Source organism: Manacus candei, unplaced genomic scaffold (genome assembly GCF_025592945.1).
Source record: "Manacus candei isolate 608988 ecotype Guabito, Panama unplaced genomic scaffold, ASM2559294v1 h1tg000028l, whole genome shotgun sequence".
Classification (NCBI taxonomy): domain Eukaryota; kingdom Metazoa; phylum Chordata; class Aves; order Passeriformes; family Pipridae; genus Manacus; species Manacus candei.
The window spans coordinates 1,144,605-1,164,054 of NW_026138076.1; the positions used below are offsets into that span (position 1 = coordinate 1,144,605).

Genomic DNA, 19,450 nt, shown 5'->3' on the forward strand with positions numbered 1-19,450 from the left:
ACTGACCAGCGCTTCAGACTCTGCCCCTCCATCGCCCATTTCTTCCTGTTCCTTGGATAATGCAGCTCCAGGAAGTCAGTGCAGCTGGGATACAGCTCTGGGAAAAGTGGCAAACGCAGCAAGGATGTGGCTCCAAAAAGCAGCAGTGAGGCAAGTGGTGCAGTCTGGGAATGCAGCAGCAGCGAGCCTGAGCACAGCCCAGATGAACTGAGCAGTTCAGGACTGGAGCAGCAGCGAGCCTGAGCCCAGCTCAGGAGAGCCATCCAGGAACAGAGGGGTGGCGAGCCCAAGCCCGGTGGTCCAGAAAAGCGGGTGGTACAACATGGATGATCCAGCTTTTTGGGGGTTTGTCTGTCACTGTTATGTTGTCTCAGCCTCAGGAAGCACCAGCTGCGGAGTGTCCTCCATGTCGTCTTTGTCTCAGGCATAGCCACCACAGGAAGGTCCCCCATCTTGTTTTCCTCTTGACAGCCACATGTTACTGAGTCGAGGTGGTGAACACCTTTTGTGTGTAAAGCACCTTCTCCTTTTCATGCTTTTGTTATCAATACTGCTGCTTTTACTGTTTCTTATTTCATTGCTGTTTGCTTTCAGTATATCTCAACCCACAGTCTCTGCCTTTGTCCCTCCTGCATTAGACAGGGGCTAGGAGGGAAGGGGAGTGGCTTATTTGGAGGTTAATTCCCAGCTGATGTTAAACCGCCACACTTGGCAAAAGCACAGCCTACACAAGATGGCTCAGAACCCTATGCAGCCAAATCCCACGTGACCAATGCTGTGGAATCCACCATCTCCCCTTTGAGATTATTCCAGTGCCTGATTATTCTCATTGTGAAAAATTTTCCTCTTGTGTCTAATCACAAGCTCCTTAGGAGTAAGTTTTATTCATTACCCCTCAACTTTCCATGCGACTCTTTGTAAAAACAGAGTCTCCATCTACATTGTAGCCATCCTTTAAATGGCTACATGGTGGTAAGTCTCCCCTAAGCCTTCTTTTCTCAAGGCCAAAAAAGCCCAGTTCTCTCAGCATTTCCCAGTCTTTTGAACATCTCTGTGGCCTTAAGTTACTGAGTTACATTATTCTTGCAAAGGTAACAATCCAAAACCTGAATTTCCTTCCGTTTTGTTTGTGTGCAAGACTCAACAGTGGTGCCACAGAGGAGGCTTCAAATCACACCGATAATAAAACAGCAGTTACCAAATGACAGACTGTGAATTATCCTGAGCCAAAGCTCTTGAGTGCTGGCATTCATTCTGGCTCACAGGCCAAAGCAGTACACACAAACAGCCAGTTAACTTGCTTGTCAGTCTCCATCTTTAGATCTTAACTTCTCATCTTTACAGAAACCATTTCTACAAAGAGATGGTAACTAGTGATGTCATTTTAAGCAGAGTTAATGGAACAATTCACGTATTTGGCATGTAAAACAGAATGCAATGATTTTGTAAACATGGTCCTCGGTAACATTATTTCAGAAACCTTTTTTTCAGCTGACCCTCTATTTGGTACACTTAAAGAATCTCATGGAATAAGCAAAACTTCAAGACTGCTCCAATTAAAACATACCATAAGCTCTTTTAAACAGCACATCAGCTGCTACACTACGCAGAGTTAGATTTAGCTTCACCCTGGATAAATGAGTCAAGTAGATATAACTGTAAAACCCTGAAGGAAACTAATGCCTAAAAAGTCTAAGGCAATTTTACCTTGTGTAAAATGAGTACACAAGGGAAACAAATGCATAGACAAAAATTATTTCACAAACCAGAAGTATCTGGCAGACACCTTAGCTCGCCCCCTTCTCTTTTGGCTTTTATCACAGGCAGGGCACAGCTAGACACAGCTGGCTTGGATGCCATGAACCTTCTAGAAATGCCTTCTGTGTCCTTAAACCTGTACAGAACTTCCCTAATTTTCCTTTCTTCCTCTGGGAATGAAAGCAGACTGCTACAAGCTAAAACGAGGACAGAGCAGTAAAAAGAACTGGCACCAAGAGCTGCATCACTTCGGGAGAGATCTCTGAACACAAATTTAGAGAAACAAAACTCTGTAAAGTTATGCACTCAGACAAAAAAAGTAATACACGGAAAAAGCCAACATTTGACCATAACTACAACTGCTCTGTCAAGTCAACACTGAGCTTGCCTCAGCATAATGCCTATATTCAGGATCATTTGAAATATCTGACATCATCTCAAATGAACGAAGAGCAAAAAATCTTCCTCCCATTAGCACTTGAACAAAATTCGTATCATTACTCTTCTTTCAGTTTATGCCACCCAATTCAATACTTTCTATGTGAGGCTAAACAAGACAACTCGTTAAGCCTAGTACACAGACTGGTTTAACCTCACCCAGTCACTACCACTGAGACTAAAAGAGTTGTCAATTTTTACTTCAATTTCCTCGTAAGAAATCCTCCGTTTTCTTTCAGTTCCACAGTTTAACCAGTCTTACTGTGATAAAAAAAAATTGTGCCTATAAAATAAACCCCTTTAATTAACTCTCTCCTATGCCAACATCAATTTTATCAATATCACTTTAAGCCTTTGTAGAACACTGAACTTTGCAGCAACATTTTTCACTATATTTATCTACCATCAAAAACAACACTGCTGATCCATATTTCAAGTCTCCAGATGCAGCCTGGATTCTCCTTCCTAAATGTGTAATGATGCATTTGGCTTTGTAAAGAAAAGGGTATCAGAGTGACAGAGAACACAACTGGCATTTGTAAGTGCCTATGTTAACAAAACATCTAAGACATATATATACAGTTTCTGTGTCATTATTTCTGCCACCCCCATTCCACAAGTTTTGTCTGTAAGGATGTTACAGCTACTCCCAGATTACTGATCTTAATGGAGTATAAAATCTAATAGTGTTTTAGCAGAACTCCAGCAGACAATAAACCAGCTGCCTCTCAGATCTGCAGGTGAGCCAGTCTTGAGACACTTGAAGTCAACCTTAAATGTGTATCTACACAACTAGACTACCAAATTTGTAATCTCAATGACTGAGAACAAGTTTGACAGCACCTATTGTCTAAGAAAGACATGTTGACTGAAATGTAATTATGCTTTTCCCTTGCGAACAGAAATCCATGTCAGTGTCCAATTTTGCCTGTGACTGACATCAGACAACCTAGCTTACAGCTACCCAGGTTATACATTTTTTGAATATTGGCATGAAACATGAACATTATTTCCATATTCTGGAATCTTCCTGATAGACCAGGGTGTTTTTTCGTTTGGTTTTAAGATGAACAGATGAGCTTTCTTCCGTACAGGGACTGTAGGACAAGTCCTGTTTCAAAATGTTTATTCCTAATAAATTTGGGGTTTAAACATCCTCTTTTGTTATTAATGGACTGAAAAGCAATTCATGCAACATAATCACATACTTTTCCCCCTTTCAGGATTCAGGAAGTTTTTATTGAATACTTATTTCTGCACCATTAACAACAATTTTATCTTCATCCAGTAACAGGCCTATACAATTAAGATTCCTTTAGTTTCCAAATGTATTTAAGCTTCTTTTAATTTTTTGGGCATGACAACACAGATCTTTTACTCTGTTCATGTTGTTTTCAAGAATCCAAAAGAACTACACAGCATTTCTGCCTAGCATAAATAAATTTCCAGCTACTAAACCTCCTGAACCCAAAGCATACAGTGGTAATGGTACCTAGAGCACACTTCCCAGTCCCTCAGAGTACAGTAGGTCCCATCACTTCAGATTCAACAGTGACACATCTGCAGACTTCTATGAGGCTCAGCAGAGGTCCCAAAATGTCATTAATCAAAATGGTTAAAACACTTCAAAGCTTCTCTACGGAAGCTAAATCAGACTTCAATTTCATGCTAACCACCTAAATTCAGAGTAGCCTGAGGCAGAGCCAACTCCAGTGGCCCTGGACAGCACCATCGACTGAAACGTGGACTGTGGAACTGCAGACTCCAGAGCAGAGGATGGTATCTTATCAGTGCAAGTTTTAAGTGATTCAGTGATACAACATGGTCAATATATTTATGCATAATTTTATATACACACACACACATATATACATATATATATGAGCATGTACTATGTGCAGGATTTTATTTAACATTTGTTTATAATACATTGTGTCCTGCAGATTAACTCAGAGGAAATCAAAGAACCTGTTCACACAAAACAACAGACTAAGTCTGTAGCACGGGCAGGTACTAGCCCTTCAGTGTGGAGCCATGCTGCAACTGTTGCAACAGGTTATTTAGAGTAATACACAGCAAGTGATGTAGCAAGGACATAATTTATAAATCAGAAGGACAAGTATTTGTGCCTCATGAAAGGTTAAAGACCAGCCTGATTCAGCATCCTGGTAAGAAAACAAAATCTGCTGAAACAGCTGGTCAGCAGTGTTCCTTTCTATTGCCACCAATTCATCCACCCATTTGCAACAGCTGTTTCATTAATTCACACATTTACTTGCCTGACTAGTCTGAACTACAAAGTCAAGCTAAAACCAAGCAGGTAGACTTCAAAAACCACAACTGTTGAACAGTTTCCCTACCTGTACTTTAACTCACAGCAATAATCCAAAGGACAAATTTATAGGCCAGAGTATTTGCTTTTACAGGGACCACCATTGCCTTGTTTTTTCAAGGGAGGAGATGATCTGCCAGAAGATACTTTAATCAAATGTCTTAAGAGGCAACACATCTTTATATCTGACAAACCTACTCAAGAAGCCTGGATATCTCTAGCATCACAAGTTATTTGTACCACTTTCCTCCCTTGGCATAGTTAAAATTGTGTATGGTTAGATGAAAGACACTGAATTGTACCACATCCTTTGAAAAGAGAATGAGTTGGAAAAAGATTTTTGCTAGCTGCCTTTCTTTCCCTACTTAAAACAAACTTTATGTTGACAAAGTCCAGCAAACTTTCACAATGCAAACTTTTCATATGGGTTTTTTACCTCTTCTCCATCTCAGTCTACTAATTAAGATACTCAAAAGAGCTTCAAAGCAACAGAGTAGGACTAAAAAAAATACCCCAGTTCATTTCAAGTAAAGTATTTAAGATGGCCAGAAAATTCTCATTTCCTGATGTAGCTTAGCTTAAATGCTTTTATACAATCCTCTTTTGCAAGGCACCAAGTCCATTTCTGAGACATAACTCCCTGAATTTGTGGTACATAAAGTCTACAGCCTAATACTCAAAGCTATTATTAAAAAAAACAAACAAACAAACAAACAAAAAAACCCCCTAAGCATGCTTATTAAAACTTATACTGATAGCTAAGTAGCAGAACCAAAGGGTTATTCTTCAGGTAAGTTGTACAATATACATCCAGAAGTGCAGAGAACTACCTTTTCAGTAAAAGCCAAAGATGCTATCAGGTACCCAGAAGTTTTGAGTTCACATCAGCACAAACCTTGGGATCACACTACAGGTTTCTGAAGTACATGAGTTAAGGGGAATTTTCATTTTAGAGAGGGCTGGCATAGCATATGTATATTACAGACATGTACAATGTCAAAGGACCCAGAGTGTATGGCAGGGGAAAATATCTCAGGTCATTTAAATGATAAACTACAAAAGGAAACTAAAAATCTCAGTCTACGCAAGACACTTAAAAGAGTTATTGTATAGAACAATGGATAAAAATGGGAAGAAAGTACCTCTTGTCCAGTAAGAAAGAGTAACAGATCTCCCTCTTCTTCTTCACACATGTGAATTTGGATCACTGTTCGAATGGCAGCCTCAAGGTAGTCCCTTTCTGGTTCTGGAGTATAGAATATCTCCACGGGATGGGTGCGACCCGGGATAGTTAGAAGAGGACAGTTATCAAAATAGATCTGAAACTTGCCAGCATCTAAAGTAGCACTCATAACTATAACCTGTAGGTTTGGAGGACAAAAAAAAAAAAAGTTATTCAAGAGGTTAACAAGAATTTGTGAAATGTCACATGTGCAATATGTAATTGTAAGAAAGTAATCAACTGTTAAGCATGTTTTTATCACCTGAATACAGCACCCTTGTTACAAAGGTCCAAAAAAATTCTTAGTCCAATCCATAAGGTTAAGCTACAATTACATTGTTCGTAGTAACTTCAGTACAAACCACATTATGAATTTCCTAAGGTTATCCTTCCAATGTAGATTATCATAGATCAAAAAACAATTATAAAAATCAGCTAATGGTAAGCACACAGACACTTTATTTAATATGCCTGAAACTAGAAAGGAGATGCTTTTGGACTTCATCATTACTGACCTTCAAATCAGATCTTTGTCTTACAACTTCCTTCAGAACTCCCATCAAGATATCCGTAGCCAGTGTTCTCTCATGGGCCTCATCAAGAATTATAACACCATAGCGCTCCAGCAAAGGATCATTCATTGCTTCACGAAGTAACATACCATCAGTCATATATCTGAACACAAAGAGAAACAATTTCAACATGCATTTTGTTTAGTAAGGCTGATACAGAATCCTTACAAATTAAAAGCAGAAACATCAGTAAACTATTTCCAACAAGGTAACAAGGCCATTTTAAGATTTCAAACAGAAATTACTTTAGAGTATAAGTGAAATCTGGGATTAAGGGGGGAAAACTTAAAAAAAAGAGGGGGAAACAAACTTCAGGAACATTTATAACTAGTTTGTAGACTATTACTGGCAGACTTCCACACCTACAATCAGAGACAGGAAAAGGAGGAAAACATCCTCTGAAATCCTAGAAATACTGTTTCTGCAAGAGTTGCTACTCTTTTCTGTTTGCAGATCATCCATTCACTTTTTGCTTTTCTGTCTCGGTTTAATTTCTTTTTACACATTAACTTTATTCTCTACCCTTCAACTACCTGTATAACAAAAGTGAATACCTCTTTTATAGAAAAAGCATTAATCCTTGAACTACACTACGTGGTGCTTTTAAGTGAGCATTTTGAATGTAAACTGCAAATGACATATTAAGTGCACCTGGTTCCAGCGACACAGCACAGGAATCTAGAGCAGCTGATAACTAAAATGCTATGGATTATGTGTCCCACAGCCAGTTTTGACACTCTGGATAGTTCTCCTTACTGAAATAAACTACTGAACTTCACCAGAAGTACCCTGAGTAGAAGATACCACAGACAAACAACTGAATGTATAATAACAAAGAGAAACTGCATGCTGAAGGGCTTTATTCTGAATAGCACCTTAATTATAAAATACTTCTTCAGATCACCTTCTTCTTTATGGATCATTCAAAATTAATTTCCATAGAGTGCAGTGATTTCTTTATAAGGAATTAATAATTTCCAACTCTACTCAAGCCTCACACCTCAGGTTTCTCTCAGCTCATGCTATGGGTTCCAGTCTCTCTTCCCCACTCACACAGAAAGTACCTATTCATAGACTCACTCCCTTATTACTCCTTTCATACCGTTGCTCACACCTTTCACTACCCTGCAATTCTTTCACCTCTGAGTATAATGTTATAGCTTTACCTGAGAGTTGCCATACTTACTTCAAAATGGTTTTTGCGCTACTGCAATCTTCAAATCGAATGGAGTAACCGACCTCCTGCCCCAGCATGACATCCATCTCATCAGCAACCCGCTGGGCCACGCTCATCGCGGCCACTCGCCTGGGCTGGGTACAGGCCACTCCCCTCTTCGGGCCAGGCAACGAGCGCATGTAGTCAACACACCACTGGGGGATCTGTCAAGGACAACATTCAGTCATAAACACACTTCAAGTGGTCAGATATAATCTACAACCTTTGTACAGGATCAAGAGTTGGTTAGAATTCCATGGAGATGCCAACTGCGTGCACAAAAAGATGCAAGTAGGAGAGCAGATAGACTAATTAGTTTGACCTAATGTCACTAAATAAAGCCCACTCACATTAAACGTGCATAACTATCTTTGAAGTCATCAGGGAAATACACGGGTTCACAGTACATTTAAACACTGATAGATTGGTACCTTATACAGACACTTAGCAGCAGCCAACATGCTCCAAAGCAACCAAAACTAAAGCTAACACACTCAAAAATTGAGATCCATAGCACAGTTTGTTGTTAAAGTTTTACAGTAAGCACACCATGTTTTGTGTCTTTAAAACGTAATGCTTATTAATATATTTTAACAAAAATAACGGTTTTAGTGATATATAAAAATTGTCCAACCCAGGAGGCACGAAGATAAAATGAACAAATAATTATATTCATTAGGTTAATTACTGTTCTTTTGAAATTTCATCAACCGGATATGAAACTCCTATGCTTTCCTTCCTATATTAGCACTCGTTTTATTTGTCAGTCAGCAGTTTTCTGTAAGAATCACCCACAGTAAGAAGTTTTATTCAGAAGAACTCCTAAGGTCAGTAACAGTTTGATGAAGACAGAATATTCTCAACATGTTCTTAGCGTGACACCTTATGAGAAGACATCTCCAGACACTACTAGTTCCAAGTCTACAAACAAGAAGAATCCACTCCTTCTTAGCAATTACTTTTCAAGTTTTCTTAAAAGCTCACAGAGGAACAGAAAACATAGCACTTATACATTGTACCAATGAGGAGTAACAGGAAAAGCAGTATAATTTGAATGAGGAAACTTTTTTCTCAAATATTGTATTTTCACAGCAAAATGGACATAAGTGAATGCCAAAATATACCCAAAAGCAGACAAGAGTGTTCTAATGATGTTTTTAATGAAGAATATACTTCCACTATAAACACAGGAAAAATAAAGCAAAGAGAAACAAAATATGACAGGAGACTATTGGACTGCTGTGAACAACTCAAATTTCTGAAAACCCTATTCAAAACTAAAAATAATAGCAGTTCTTGAACACTAACAGCAGTAACATAAAACCCATGTGACATATACATGGCTCCTTTAACATGCAGTGTAGAGAAAGCAGTTTGCTTCCCAAGTCACTAGTAACAGCTCAACTTTAAGCATATTAGGTGAAGCTTCTTGACTTTAAACAGAGCAAGACTAGAAATAAGTTTTAAACAAGCAGGTCTGTCAGGTCACTGCAGAATGAAATAAAAGCAATTTAAAAGTGGTTTTCCAGTAAACAGCAAAACCTTCAGCACTGGTGTCAAATGAAAGAAAAGGGCTACAGAGACTTCACTGTGCTAAGCTGATTTAGACAACCACCCAAATACTTTCCCTGTCCAGCTTTCAAAGACATACAAATACTGGGAAAAAGGACTGTGCCATACTGCATTTTGTACTTCAGGCATGTCTGGAAATATCCTGAGCACTTCATATCAACCAGTTCTTATGAAACCTAATGTACAGTAGACTCAATGCCACTGACACAAAAAACCTATACAATTACCAAAACCCTCGACTTTCCCTAAAAAAAAAAAAAAGTCATTTTACCAATATCAAAAGCATGATGACCAGCTTTAGTTAGCATCATTTAATCACAAGGACCTTCTCAATTAAGAGAGATTTTAAAATATAACTTTCAAGTGAGAAAAGTTTCGTCTTCTGTTGTTTCCGTTGTCTAAGCCAAGCACTTCCAAGCCTGGGTGCTCTACAAGACTAAAGGAAAATGTGCATATAATCACAGAACCGTTTGGGTTGGAAGGGACCTTAAACATGATCTGGTTCCAACCCTTCTGTCATGGGCAGGGATGCTACTCACCAGACCAGGTTGCTCAAAGCCCCATCCAACCTGGCCTTGAACACTTCCAGGGCTAAGGCATTCACAACTTTTCCAGGCAACCTGTTCCAGCATCTCACCACCCTCACAATGAAGAATTCCCTCATAACATCAAATCTAAACCTCCCCTCTTTCAGTTTAAAACTAATTTTACCATGTCTTATGTATATTTGTCCATGTAAAAAATTACTCTCCATGTTTTCTTCAAACTCCCTCCAGGTATTGAAAGACCATGAGGCCTCCCCAGAACCTTCTCTCTGCCAAGCTGAACTAGCCCAACTTTTTCAGCCTATTTTCATAGCAGTGGTGCAGATAATAATCAGGGAAGGGACTTGACAGGCAGCAGCTCGCTATCAAGATTATCTACTACTATATAGCCTTCTACTATCACCATGGAAGGAAAGATAGTAATTTTGGAAATAATTATTTTTCAAATTATGCTTGCTTTTATTGGTATGAAATTGTCATTAACAACTCATGTACACCTGCAAGTTTGAGCATAAGAGTGTTTCTTAACCAGAGAACATTATTTAGCTTGCTCTGATCAATGAATCTAAGGAGAAGAAACCCACATCCCAAGGAGTTTTGAGACAACACTCGATAACAAAAAGGATGTGACACTCACATGCAAAATAAGGTTTTCATTAAGTGGCAGTGATATGTTCCTATAGAGACACTCTCAATTGTTTCAAAATGTATCTGCCAGTTCACAGAGAGAATTCAGAGGAAGCAGGGAAGCTTTCAAGACAGCTCATGCACTTTTGGGAGCTTAAATTCCACTTTTAGGAAAGATGTCTTAGGTTTCTTAAGTCCTTTCAGAAAGCAAGGGTTAAAGTAGCAGGATAATTCAGGAAAACCTTTATACCTTTGGAACGACATGACAGTAAGATGCATTTGAAGTATAAGTCATAGATATTAAGAACACATAACCCTTAGATCTTCAAATTTTCAGATCATGCAACAAGTAACCTTGTTTTCATATAGATAAGCACCTTTTAACATAAATATTCATAATACTGCATCTTCCAAAAAACCACATAATCAAACCTTTCTGAAGAATTCTGTAAAACCCCAGTCTCAGCTTACACACTTTAAAAAACAAATATAAATAACATCATATTACCTTCTAAACAAGACACCAGTTCCTAAAATGTGCAATTTTAGATATTTCAGGCACAGCTGTGAAAGGTATCCAATGTACTAATACCTCCTTCACATTTTCTTGACATCCAAAATTTTATGACTAAAAATATTCTTAGTCTTCAAGACTTACTGTAAGTTAGCTATAATCCATTTTATAAAGACTAAAATATCCTTCAGTTTTTATTTTCTGTCTAGATAAAGGGAATTTATCAGATTACAGAACAAAGAGCTTTTTTACATTACTCTTCAACACAGACTTTAAACAGCAAATCAGAGGATAAAGTTTTGAACAAGTCTATCATGCTATAAATACGTAGATATCCCTTGTTATCTTAGGTCCTCCCTGTTTAGTGACCCAAAATTCTTCTTAAGGATTGAAGAGGCTCTGCAGATCTGTTATCACTATTTTTGGTGCTGAGAAAGACTTTAAAAGCCATTAATCCACACAAAAAGTGATTTTTAACTATAGCACTGAAAAGCTCTATGACCTCTGAGAAATTTCAGTACCAAGGAAACACAAGTCTTTACCTCTCAAGTTTGAATATCACCAAAACATATGATGCAATCAGATGTCAAAACTGTATCTGACATTTCAACTCCTTTAAAGTTTATATCTGCAGCAGTAAGCTTCCTAAAACACTAAAAGTTCATACTTTGCAGCTGCTATCTACACAAACAGCCAAATAAACTATTTGGAACCACCACTTCATTTTTGTGGATTAGTACTTCTGTCACACCATTAAACCTCTTATCTCCCTCTACCAAACAGAAATAGGGCCAGGGAACAGTACTGCATTTCAAAGGGTGGAAGATGCTCTAAGATTCCTCTCACTTTCACATTCATTAAAGCAAATAAAACATTCACCAAATTAGTTTTGCTTACAGTTTGAGAGGTATTCTTACACAGTGAATTTCAAGAAATCAAAGCAAGTTTCGTGCACACACACACCTAGCAACAGTCTAAATCTTTTAAAAAATGCAATATCATATAAATAAGAACTCACCTGTGTTGTTTTACCAGACCCAGTCTCTCCGACCAGCACAAATGACTGATGCCTAATCAAAATATCTGTGAATCTTTCTTTATATTCCCACACAGGAAGTTGTAGCCTTTTTTTCAGGATGTCATAATATCGTGGTGTATGTGGTAGATTTGTGAAAGGGTTAATACTGTGTGGAATCATTGCTGGTTTTATAGCTGGTAACCCAGCAGCCCCATAATATGTAGAGTTGGATGTAGGTCGAAGATCCTTTTCCTTGTCCCTTTCTCTGTCACGATCTCTATCTCTGTCACGATCCCTGTCGCGATCTTTGGACCGGTCATCACGGTCCCTGTCCCGGTCCCGATCTTTCCTGAAATGAGTTAAGAGACACAGCAGAAAATGAGACACGTGAATATTTAAATGCAGAGGAGGAATTTAAATACAACACAACTCTAAAGGTATCCAGTACAAAGTGGATACAAATCAAATCTTTTAAAAAGCCTTGCAGGTAGCTACCTAGAACAACAAGCACCAAAGAGTAACAACAGTATGATGCACACTCAACACAAGATATATACAGATATACATTAGACATACTCATTGTACCCAAACACTACCACAGTTCCTCTCATTACAGGCAAGAAGGAAGAAAGCCATCACATGGAGAGAGGATCATTTTAACCCTCTTCATTTAATAACTATAAAGAATCAGCTGTGCATTCTAGACTTCCCAGTTCTTCCCATCCTTACTTGCTGCTGCAGAAAAATAAGATTACACTTCATAGTCTTTCTGCCTACCTACCCAAGGTATTATGCTCACCCACAAAAAATTAACTCAAGATAATAAGCAAGCCATGGAAGAGAAGCTTGATTTTAATATCCCACAATTACTTTGTAGCTTTTTTTTTTCTTTCAAGTCTTACAATACAATTCTGACTCAACCAACTTTGATATACAGGTTGCTGAGTCTGGAACTTAGACTTAAAATCAGCCACTACAGTTCATGGGATCAGATTCATTTAGATTGGAAATGACCCTCAAGATCACAGAGTCCAACTGTTACACTAACACTGCCAAGTTGTGTAGTATCTTCTCCATTATCACCTCCTACCACACATTTAAACAGCTTTTATGTATTCCTATTTGTTCCAAATATTAAGTAAAAGAAGTCACTGCACTTGCAAAACAAAGACAGTATTATTTTCAATCTCTGGCCACAGTCTTAGTGAGAGTTTCTCATTTTGCAAGTCCATGTACTTGTTCTTGCACATAATCTCACTCTTCCTACAAACACACACTCACAAAAAAAATCCCTTGTTTGACCCAAAAAACTACAGCCACGTGCTTTAATAAAAATTCCTAATTTAAGACTTTGAAACAAGCCCTGCTTTACAAAATCATCCCATCACATTTTAAACTATCGTGAGTTAAAGGATTAGTGGCATCTTTGCCTGCAAAACTGAGGATGCCCTCAGCTTGGGCTCCTTTTGTGCACTAGCTGAAATCCTATCAAAAAGGCAAAACAACAAACTAAGTCAAACCAGCTTTATAGTAAATGCACACATAAACATTTCCAGGAGTATGCAGAAAAAACCAAACCTCTCATCCTTTACCAACACTCAGGCATGCCTGAAAGTAGAGAGCTTGTCCAAAGAAAACTGTTGGCCAACACTCCTCTCCATGGCTTTTTTTGTTTAAAGCATGCAGTTGGCATTCAAATATAACTGTTGAAATAATACACAAATTCCTACCTACAGAGAAGATACAGTAACCAAGATTATATTAGTACTGATTCTATACATTTTAATTCAAAATGTGCTGTGCATTGGAAACAATAACCACTACTCTTTTTAAATGTAACGAATGCAGGTTTTATTTTTTTTCCTCAATACTTCAACATATTATGGCCACAGAAGCCATCAAAATACAATTTTTTAAAGACCATTTCTTTTAACACAGACCCTTTGAAAATAAAGGATTACAAAACACTCTGATTACTGTCCCTTAACTCACTTGCATATAGATTTTCCTGAAGTTCTGGACACTGAATTATCTAAAAATGAAGACCCTTTTAGAGCATTTACTTGAATCTGAGATACCCTCGCTTCAACAGTATTCTAGCACAGTCAAATATCATACAAGCCAGAATCTCTTCTCACTGTAAAATAGCAGGCAAATATTGCAGAACAATAGGTTCATACTCTCCCTACGAAAAAGTTACCACTGTTATAAAGTGATGGAACTAGGTTCCATTATGCTACTCTTAGTAACATGTATCACACAGGAACAAAGCTTGGGACTTGCAAGTGAGCTATTTACCATCAGATTTTCAAATGTCTGCAGGTACTGGGATAAACATGTGCATGGTCAGACAGTAAGAAAAGTAAATAAAGGTATAAAAGCAATTAAGAACAGTGTAGTTAGGGTAAAATGCAACAACACACTCCTTTGAAGGTAGACTAAGACACATTACTTACAGTTTTTGATTTGGGTTTTTTTGCATGTGTGTTTCTGAAAGATTTTTATCCTTCACTGCTATCTAGTCAAAGTATAAAAAACCCCCACACCAACAAAAACCATTTACTTAGACAGTATGATGTCAAAAGCTCCTGCATTGCAGACCACCAAGTGCACCTTCAGATATGCTTCAGCCCCACATGAAGCAGCACTACTGCTAAAATGAACAGATCCACAATATTGCCAACCCTTCCCATGTGTTGGCTCAAGCATTTCACTGCCCTTGTGAACAACAAGCCCCTCCACCAGTGTCAATTCTAACTCGATCAGGTCTTGTAGCACTGTTATCTCCTGTACTGGTAGCTATTTCTATGGGCTTAAAACAAACAAAAATACAACCTCGAGAACAAAACAGTGGATTAAATGGACTACAAATACAATCCAGCATGGAATGTCCCATTAATCCCCCATTTCTCAGTTTCTTCACTGAACTCTTACAGCTATTTAATTGCTCAAACAGAAAGGGAACCTATCAAGCTCTATCTCCACTTCAGAAGTAAAAAACTAATTATGTGTTAATAAAGAGAATTGAGTCTTTTTCCTATTAAAAAAACAAAAGAGAAACAGGGGGAACCAGATCCCAGCATAGAAACAACACAACAAACAACATGCCTTCAAAATTACTCTCTAACACTCATTTTATAGCAACATTTTTTTCCCTAAAACTATTTCCCAGTCTCCCATTATTACTGAAACTTAGCAGACACAGACTCCCTTGGTCAACAAGAGAAAAGAGGAATGACAGTTATGATGCCATATGAATTCCCTAAAATTTATAAAAATATAACTTGGCAGTTTTTAATTTATAAACTGCCACATTTTAGTTACGTCTCATTATTGCACAGGGAAAACTGAACTCCAACACGGAAACTAACAGTAAAATAATTATAATTTAAACATTTGAGTTGTGCCTGAATGCCATAACAGCCTCCAGACTCAGAAAGTGGCTCCGGTTTTTTTGCTCTGCTTTTAAGTGAAAAAGTCTGGTCTGCTATCTGCCTTTATTTCCTTCCATTCACTCATATATAATATATGCACACATGAATACAAAAGAAACACTGTAGCAGTCACTAAATCAGAGGATAAAAAGCATATAAAAACTAAAAATGGAAACAAAGGGCTCAAGGTAAACAACTGATCATCACGGTGAAAGTCTAAACACATCTAACAGAGCATCAGTGTTATCTCTCCATTACTAAACTCGGCAACAGTTGACGCAAAAAGGCAATGCAGCTAAAGGAGAGTTTCTGTTCCATACATTAAAAAATCAAAGTACAATTAGTCTGAACGATACATCCCACTAAATAACTCTGCTGTTACACAAGAACTGAAGTATATTTGCAAAAAAATTAGCATATTTTAAAATAGTATGTATGTAATTCACACACTGTAACCAAAAATCTTCTGTACAATTTCCATTTTTCCAAGAAATTTTTTACTTCACAGATGGTACTTCAAGTCCAAAGAAACCAGATGTCGTAGGATGCTTAAGGTTACACCAACAATTACAAACCTGTTGGCCTGGCACTGCTGCCATATAGAGCCACACAGCAATAGAGTCGTTCATTAAAAAGGGACTAAAACAATAGAGACTACCTTGATACAACCTTTATATTTAATCACATGGTCCAGTTTCAATGCAAGATAAACTACTATTCTGAATGTGAAGTGGTAACCATACAAGGAGCTAATTCAGTTTAGCCCAGCTCCAAAACCACCTAAATTACATGAAGGCACTCTCCACACAGAGGAGGACATGTACACACACGCTGTTAACAAGGCCCTGTGCATCTTCCTTACAGGTCTGCACAAGCTGCAAAACCAAATTACCCTAAAATAAACCAACCATGTAACTTTAGTATGCCTCGTGCTACATGAATTAAGATTTCAAGCACTGTAAGAAATAATCATGGTCAGTAATTTTGCTCATAGTGAGTTGTACTCAGTCCTATGCCATTTAATGCTTTTACTGGCAGAGGAGGAGAGGACAAAGAAGGGGCACAGGACCAGCACTTCTACAAGCTTTTAGGTGCCATAAAGGTCAAAGTTTTCTGGTTTAAAAATGCTACCACTAGTGGGAACTCATAGGATACACAACGTGGTAAGACTAACAGTTCAGTACAACATCTGATAATCAGTAAAAACAATGATAAATAAAACCATACCAAAACTATAAAACCCACGAACACACAGACAAGGAAATACTGACCTATGGTTATCTTGACAACCAGACATAACAGTCGCACCACACTTAAATAATGCCCGGGTTTGACACAACCACTTGAAAATTTTACAAAAATCTCTACAAACAGAAAAGCTGCACATGCATAACTTTTCTGTAGACTCAGAGCAGCTATTTCAACCTCTGGCAAATCATACAAAATCGCATCAAAGAAGACAAATAGCTCACTCCACTTATTCTGAAATACATGATTATGGTGACCCTACGTAGAGGAAACAGCCGATCAATAATAAATTTTGTTCAGCTGAGAAAAATGCATCCAACTCTACGGGCTAAGCCTACAAGCTCAGCTTAAAAAAATGAAAAGGCAAGTTTTGCAAAGACTGCTTATCAGTGAACATAAACTGCTACACCAGACTGCAAGCTTTCAGAACAAGCTCAAGTATTTTTCTTAGACAAATACTCTAGCCCAAAACAACACCGTTGGACTCTAGTAATTGTTTAACTCTGCGAAGAATTCTGTGCTCCTTCAAGAAGGCCAAACTAGATAAACACTGTATATTTTTGTACTCCTTAAGACCTCAGAAATTTAAAGACCCGCCCCTGTTCCCTCCCCCTCCCGCCCAATTAGAGGATAAAAAAATATGCAGAGAAGGCTCTAAAGCAACTGTGAATAAAAGCACAGTACCAGTGCATTGTCTGTGTTCTTGCAATTTCATTGACCTTAACGAAAACGTGCTGAAGCGCGTCCAGTACAGTCCTAAAACTTTAACCTTCGCGAAACTAAGGAAGAAAAATCCCTCCCTTACCCCTATCGTAAAACCCACCTCACCACCGATTTTTACTTCAAGCCAAACACATCCCCGACGGTGACTGAGTGTAAGATGCTAACAAAGGAATACCGCTCCTACCAGGTCACACGGGCTGGACAAACCTCGTGCTCATCTCTAGGCCCAAGTTTGCCAGGCCTCTCAAGGCAAAGAGGGGAAGAAGTAAACAAACATAAAAGGAAGGGGGGGGGCAACAGACACGTAAAGGCGGCGAAGCGCCTCAGACAAAGCCCGGCGCGGGGGCGCGGGACCCACATCGCGCCGCCCCCGCCGCGGGCGCCTGGCCCGGCCCAGCCCAGCCCACCCGCCCAGGCGGCCGGGCCCGCGCCCGCCTCCCTTCCCCCGCCTGGCACCGCCGCAAGAGGCCCTCCCGCCGCTCCCGCCACCATCCGCCCCCCCCGCGGGCCCGGACGATGCCAGGCCGGGCCCGGCGCTCCGGGAGCCGCGGCGCTAGGGGCCCGCCCGCACGGGGGCCTCTCCCCGCCCCGCACAGCGGCCGTCCTGCGCCCCGGGAAGCCCCAGCCGCGGAGGGGCGGCCAGAGTCGGGGATGGGGCGCGGATGACGAGTGGGCCGCCGCCATCCGCCCCCCACCGGCCCCTCCCCGCCGCGGGTCTCGCCGCCCCTCACCCGTCGGTGGTGCGTTTCTTGCTGGAGCTGTAGTCGTCCCCCAGGTCGAGGCGGTGGCGCTTGGACATGGCGGCGGTCGGGTGGTCGGTCCGGGCGCTCCGCGGTCCCTCCCCGAGCGGCGGCGGCGAGGCACGGCCGACAAAATGGCGGCCGGAAGGAAGCGCCGTGGCCGCGCGAGACGGTGGCGCGCGCGCGGAGGGGCCTGTTGGCGAAAGCCTCCCGACGGCGCGCGCCCGACGGCGCCGCCCCGCCCCGCCCCGCGCGCTCCCGCAGCGGCGCGAGGACACCCCGCTGGTTTCCTGGGAAAGGCCCCGTCGCAGGATCGTAGGGTCATAGCATCGGCGAGGTGGGAAGAGACCTTTAAGCTCAGTCCAACCATCAACGCAGCACTACCAGCGTAACCGCTAAACCACTAAGCCATATCACCAGCGCCAGATCCACACACCTCTTGAACACCTCCAGGATGGTGACTCCACCAGCTACCTGGGCCACCTATTCCAATGCCTGACCACCCTAACAGTAAAAAATTTTCTTGTATCTAATCTGAGTCTCCCCTGTCTTAAGGCCATTTCCTCTGGTCCTCTCACTGCAGGCACACTTGGTAGGACCGGCCCTGACTTCACCACAGCCTCCTTTTCAGGTGACTGTAGAGAGCGATGAGGTCACCCTTGAGCTTCCCCTTCCTCAGACTAAACAAACCCAGCTCCCTCAGCCGTTCCTCATGAGACACGTTTTCCAGAACTGTGACGAACCTTATGCCCTTCGCTGGACATGCTCCAGCACCTCAATGTCCTTTTTAAAGCGAGGGACCCAAAACTGAATGTAGTACTGTAGTACCCAGCCTCACCAATGCTGGGTACAGAGGGAAAACAGCCTCTCCACAGCCCATCCTGAGTGGAGGACCGGAATTTCCACAGAGGGGGTTGAGCCAGGATAACTCATGAAAAACTTCTGTTCTAGGCCATTAGAGACTTCCCTGGCAACGCTCGCCTTGTGTGCGGAAAAAAGGCAACCTTTTACAAGTCAGCTGTGGCAAAAGCAGTGCTAGAAAACCAGGCACATTAAAGCTACACACTGTAGAAGCACATACAGCCTTTACCCAAATGTCAACAAGAAGTGTTCATGGCAGTGTATTTCAGGATGAGAAAATTTAGCTGTCTCTCAAAGACCCAGAAACACACCGATGTTTACCATTTCAGCACAAGGGAAGCCTGAGTTCATAAATAACACAAACTCCAGCAGATTTGTTCAGTCCTACTGCATCCCAGTCTTCTCAGCGTGAGCATGCCTACAATAGCATTTAGTAATACAGTTCCTGAAGTGAAACAAGACACGAGTTCAAGCGCCATTTCCTCATGGCAGTTAGGTTCTGCTTGAATAGTTACAGCAGTAATTAGTTACTTTTCACACTTCCAACCAGCTTTAACTGCCAGCAGAAGTCTGCAAGCTTAAGTGTGGTCCAGAAGAGTTGGTCCTTAGGGTTGTTTCTTGTGCCCCAGA

The 19,450-nt window shown here is 40.4% G+C and overlaps 1 protein-coding gene across 1 annotated transcript in view; it reads right to left on the reverse strand.

The window, feature by feature from the left end:
- The window catches only part of DHX15 (DEAH-box helicase 15), a 42,883-nt gene extending 24,764 nt beyond the window's left edge, over nucleotides 1-18,119 (reverse strand). The window contains exons 1-5 of the mRNA XM_051789841.1: nucleotides 17,951-18,119; nucleotides 11,815-12,163; nucleotides 7,509-7,702; nucleotides 6,266-6,425; nucleotides 5,671-5,889 (exon numbers count right to left, since the gene is read on the reverse strand). Coding sequence (XP_051645801.1) covers nucleotides 5,671-5,889; nucleotides 6,266-6,425; nucleotides 7,509-7,702; nucleotides 11,815-12,163; nucleotides 17,951-18,018 — 990 coding nt within the window. The 5' untranslated portion in view covers nucleotides 18,019-18,119. The remainder of the gene's footprint in view (nucleotides 1-5,670; nucleotides 5,890-6,265; nucleotides 6,426-7,508; nucleotides 7,703-11,814; nucleotides 12,164-17,950) is intronic.
- Nucleotides 18,120-19,450: the final 1,331 nt, after the last annotated feature.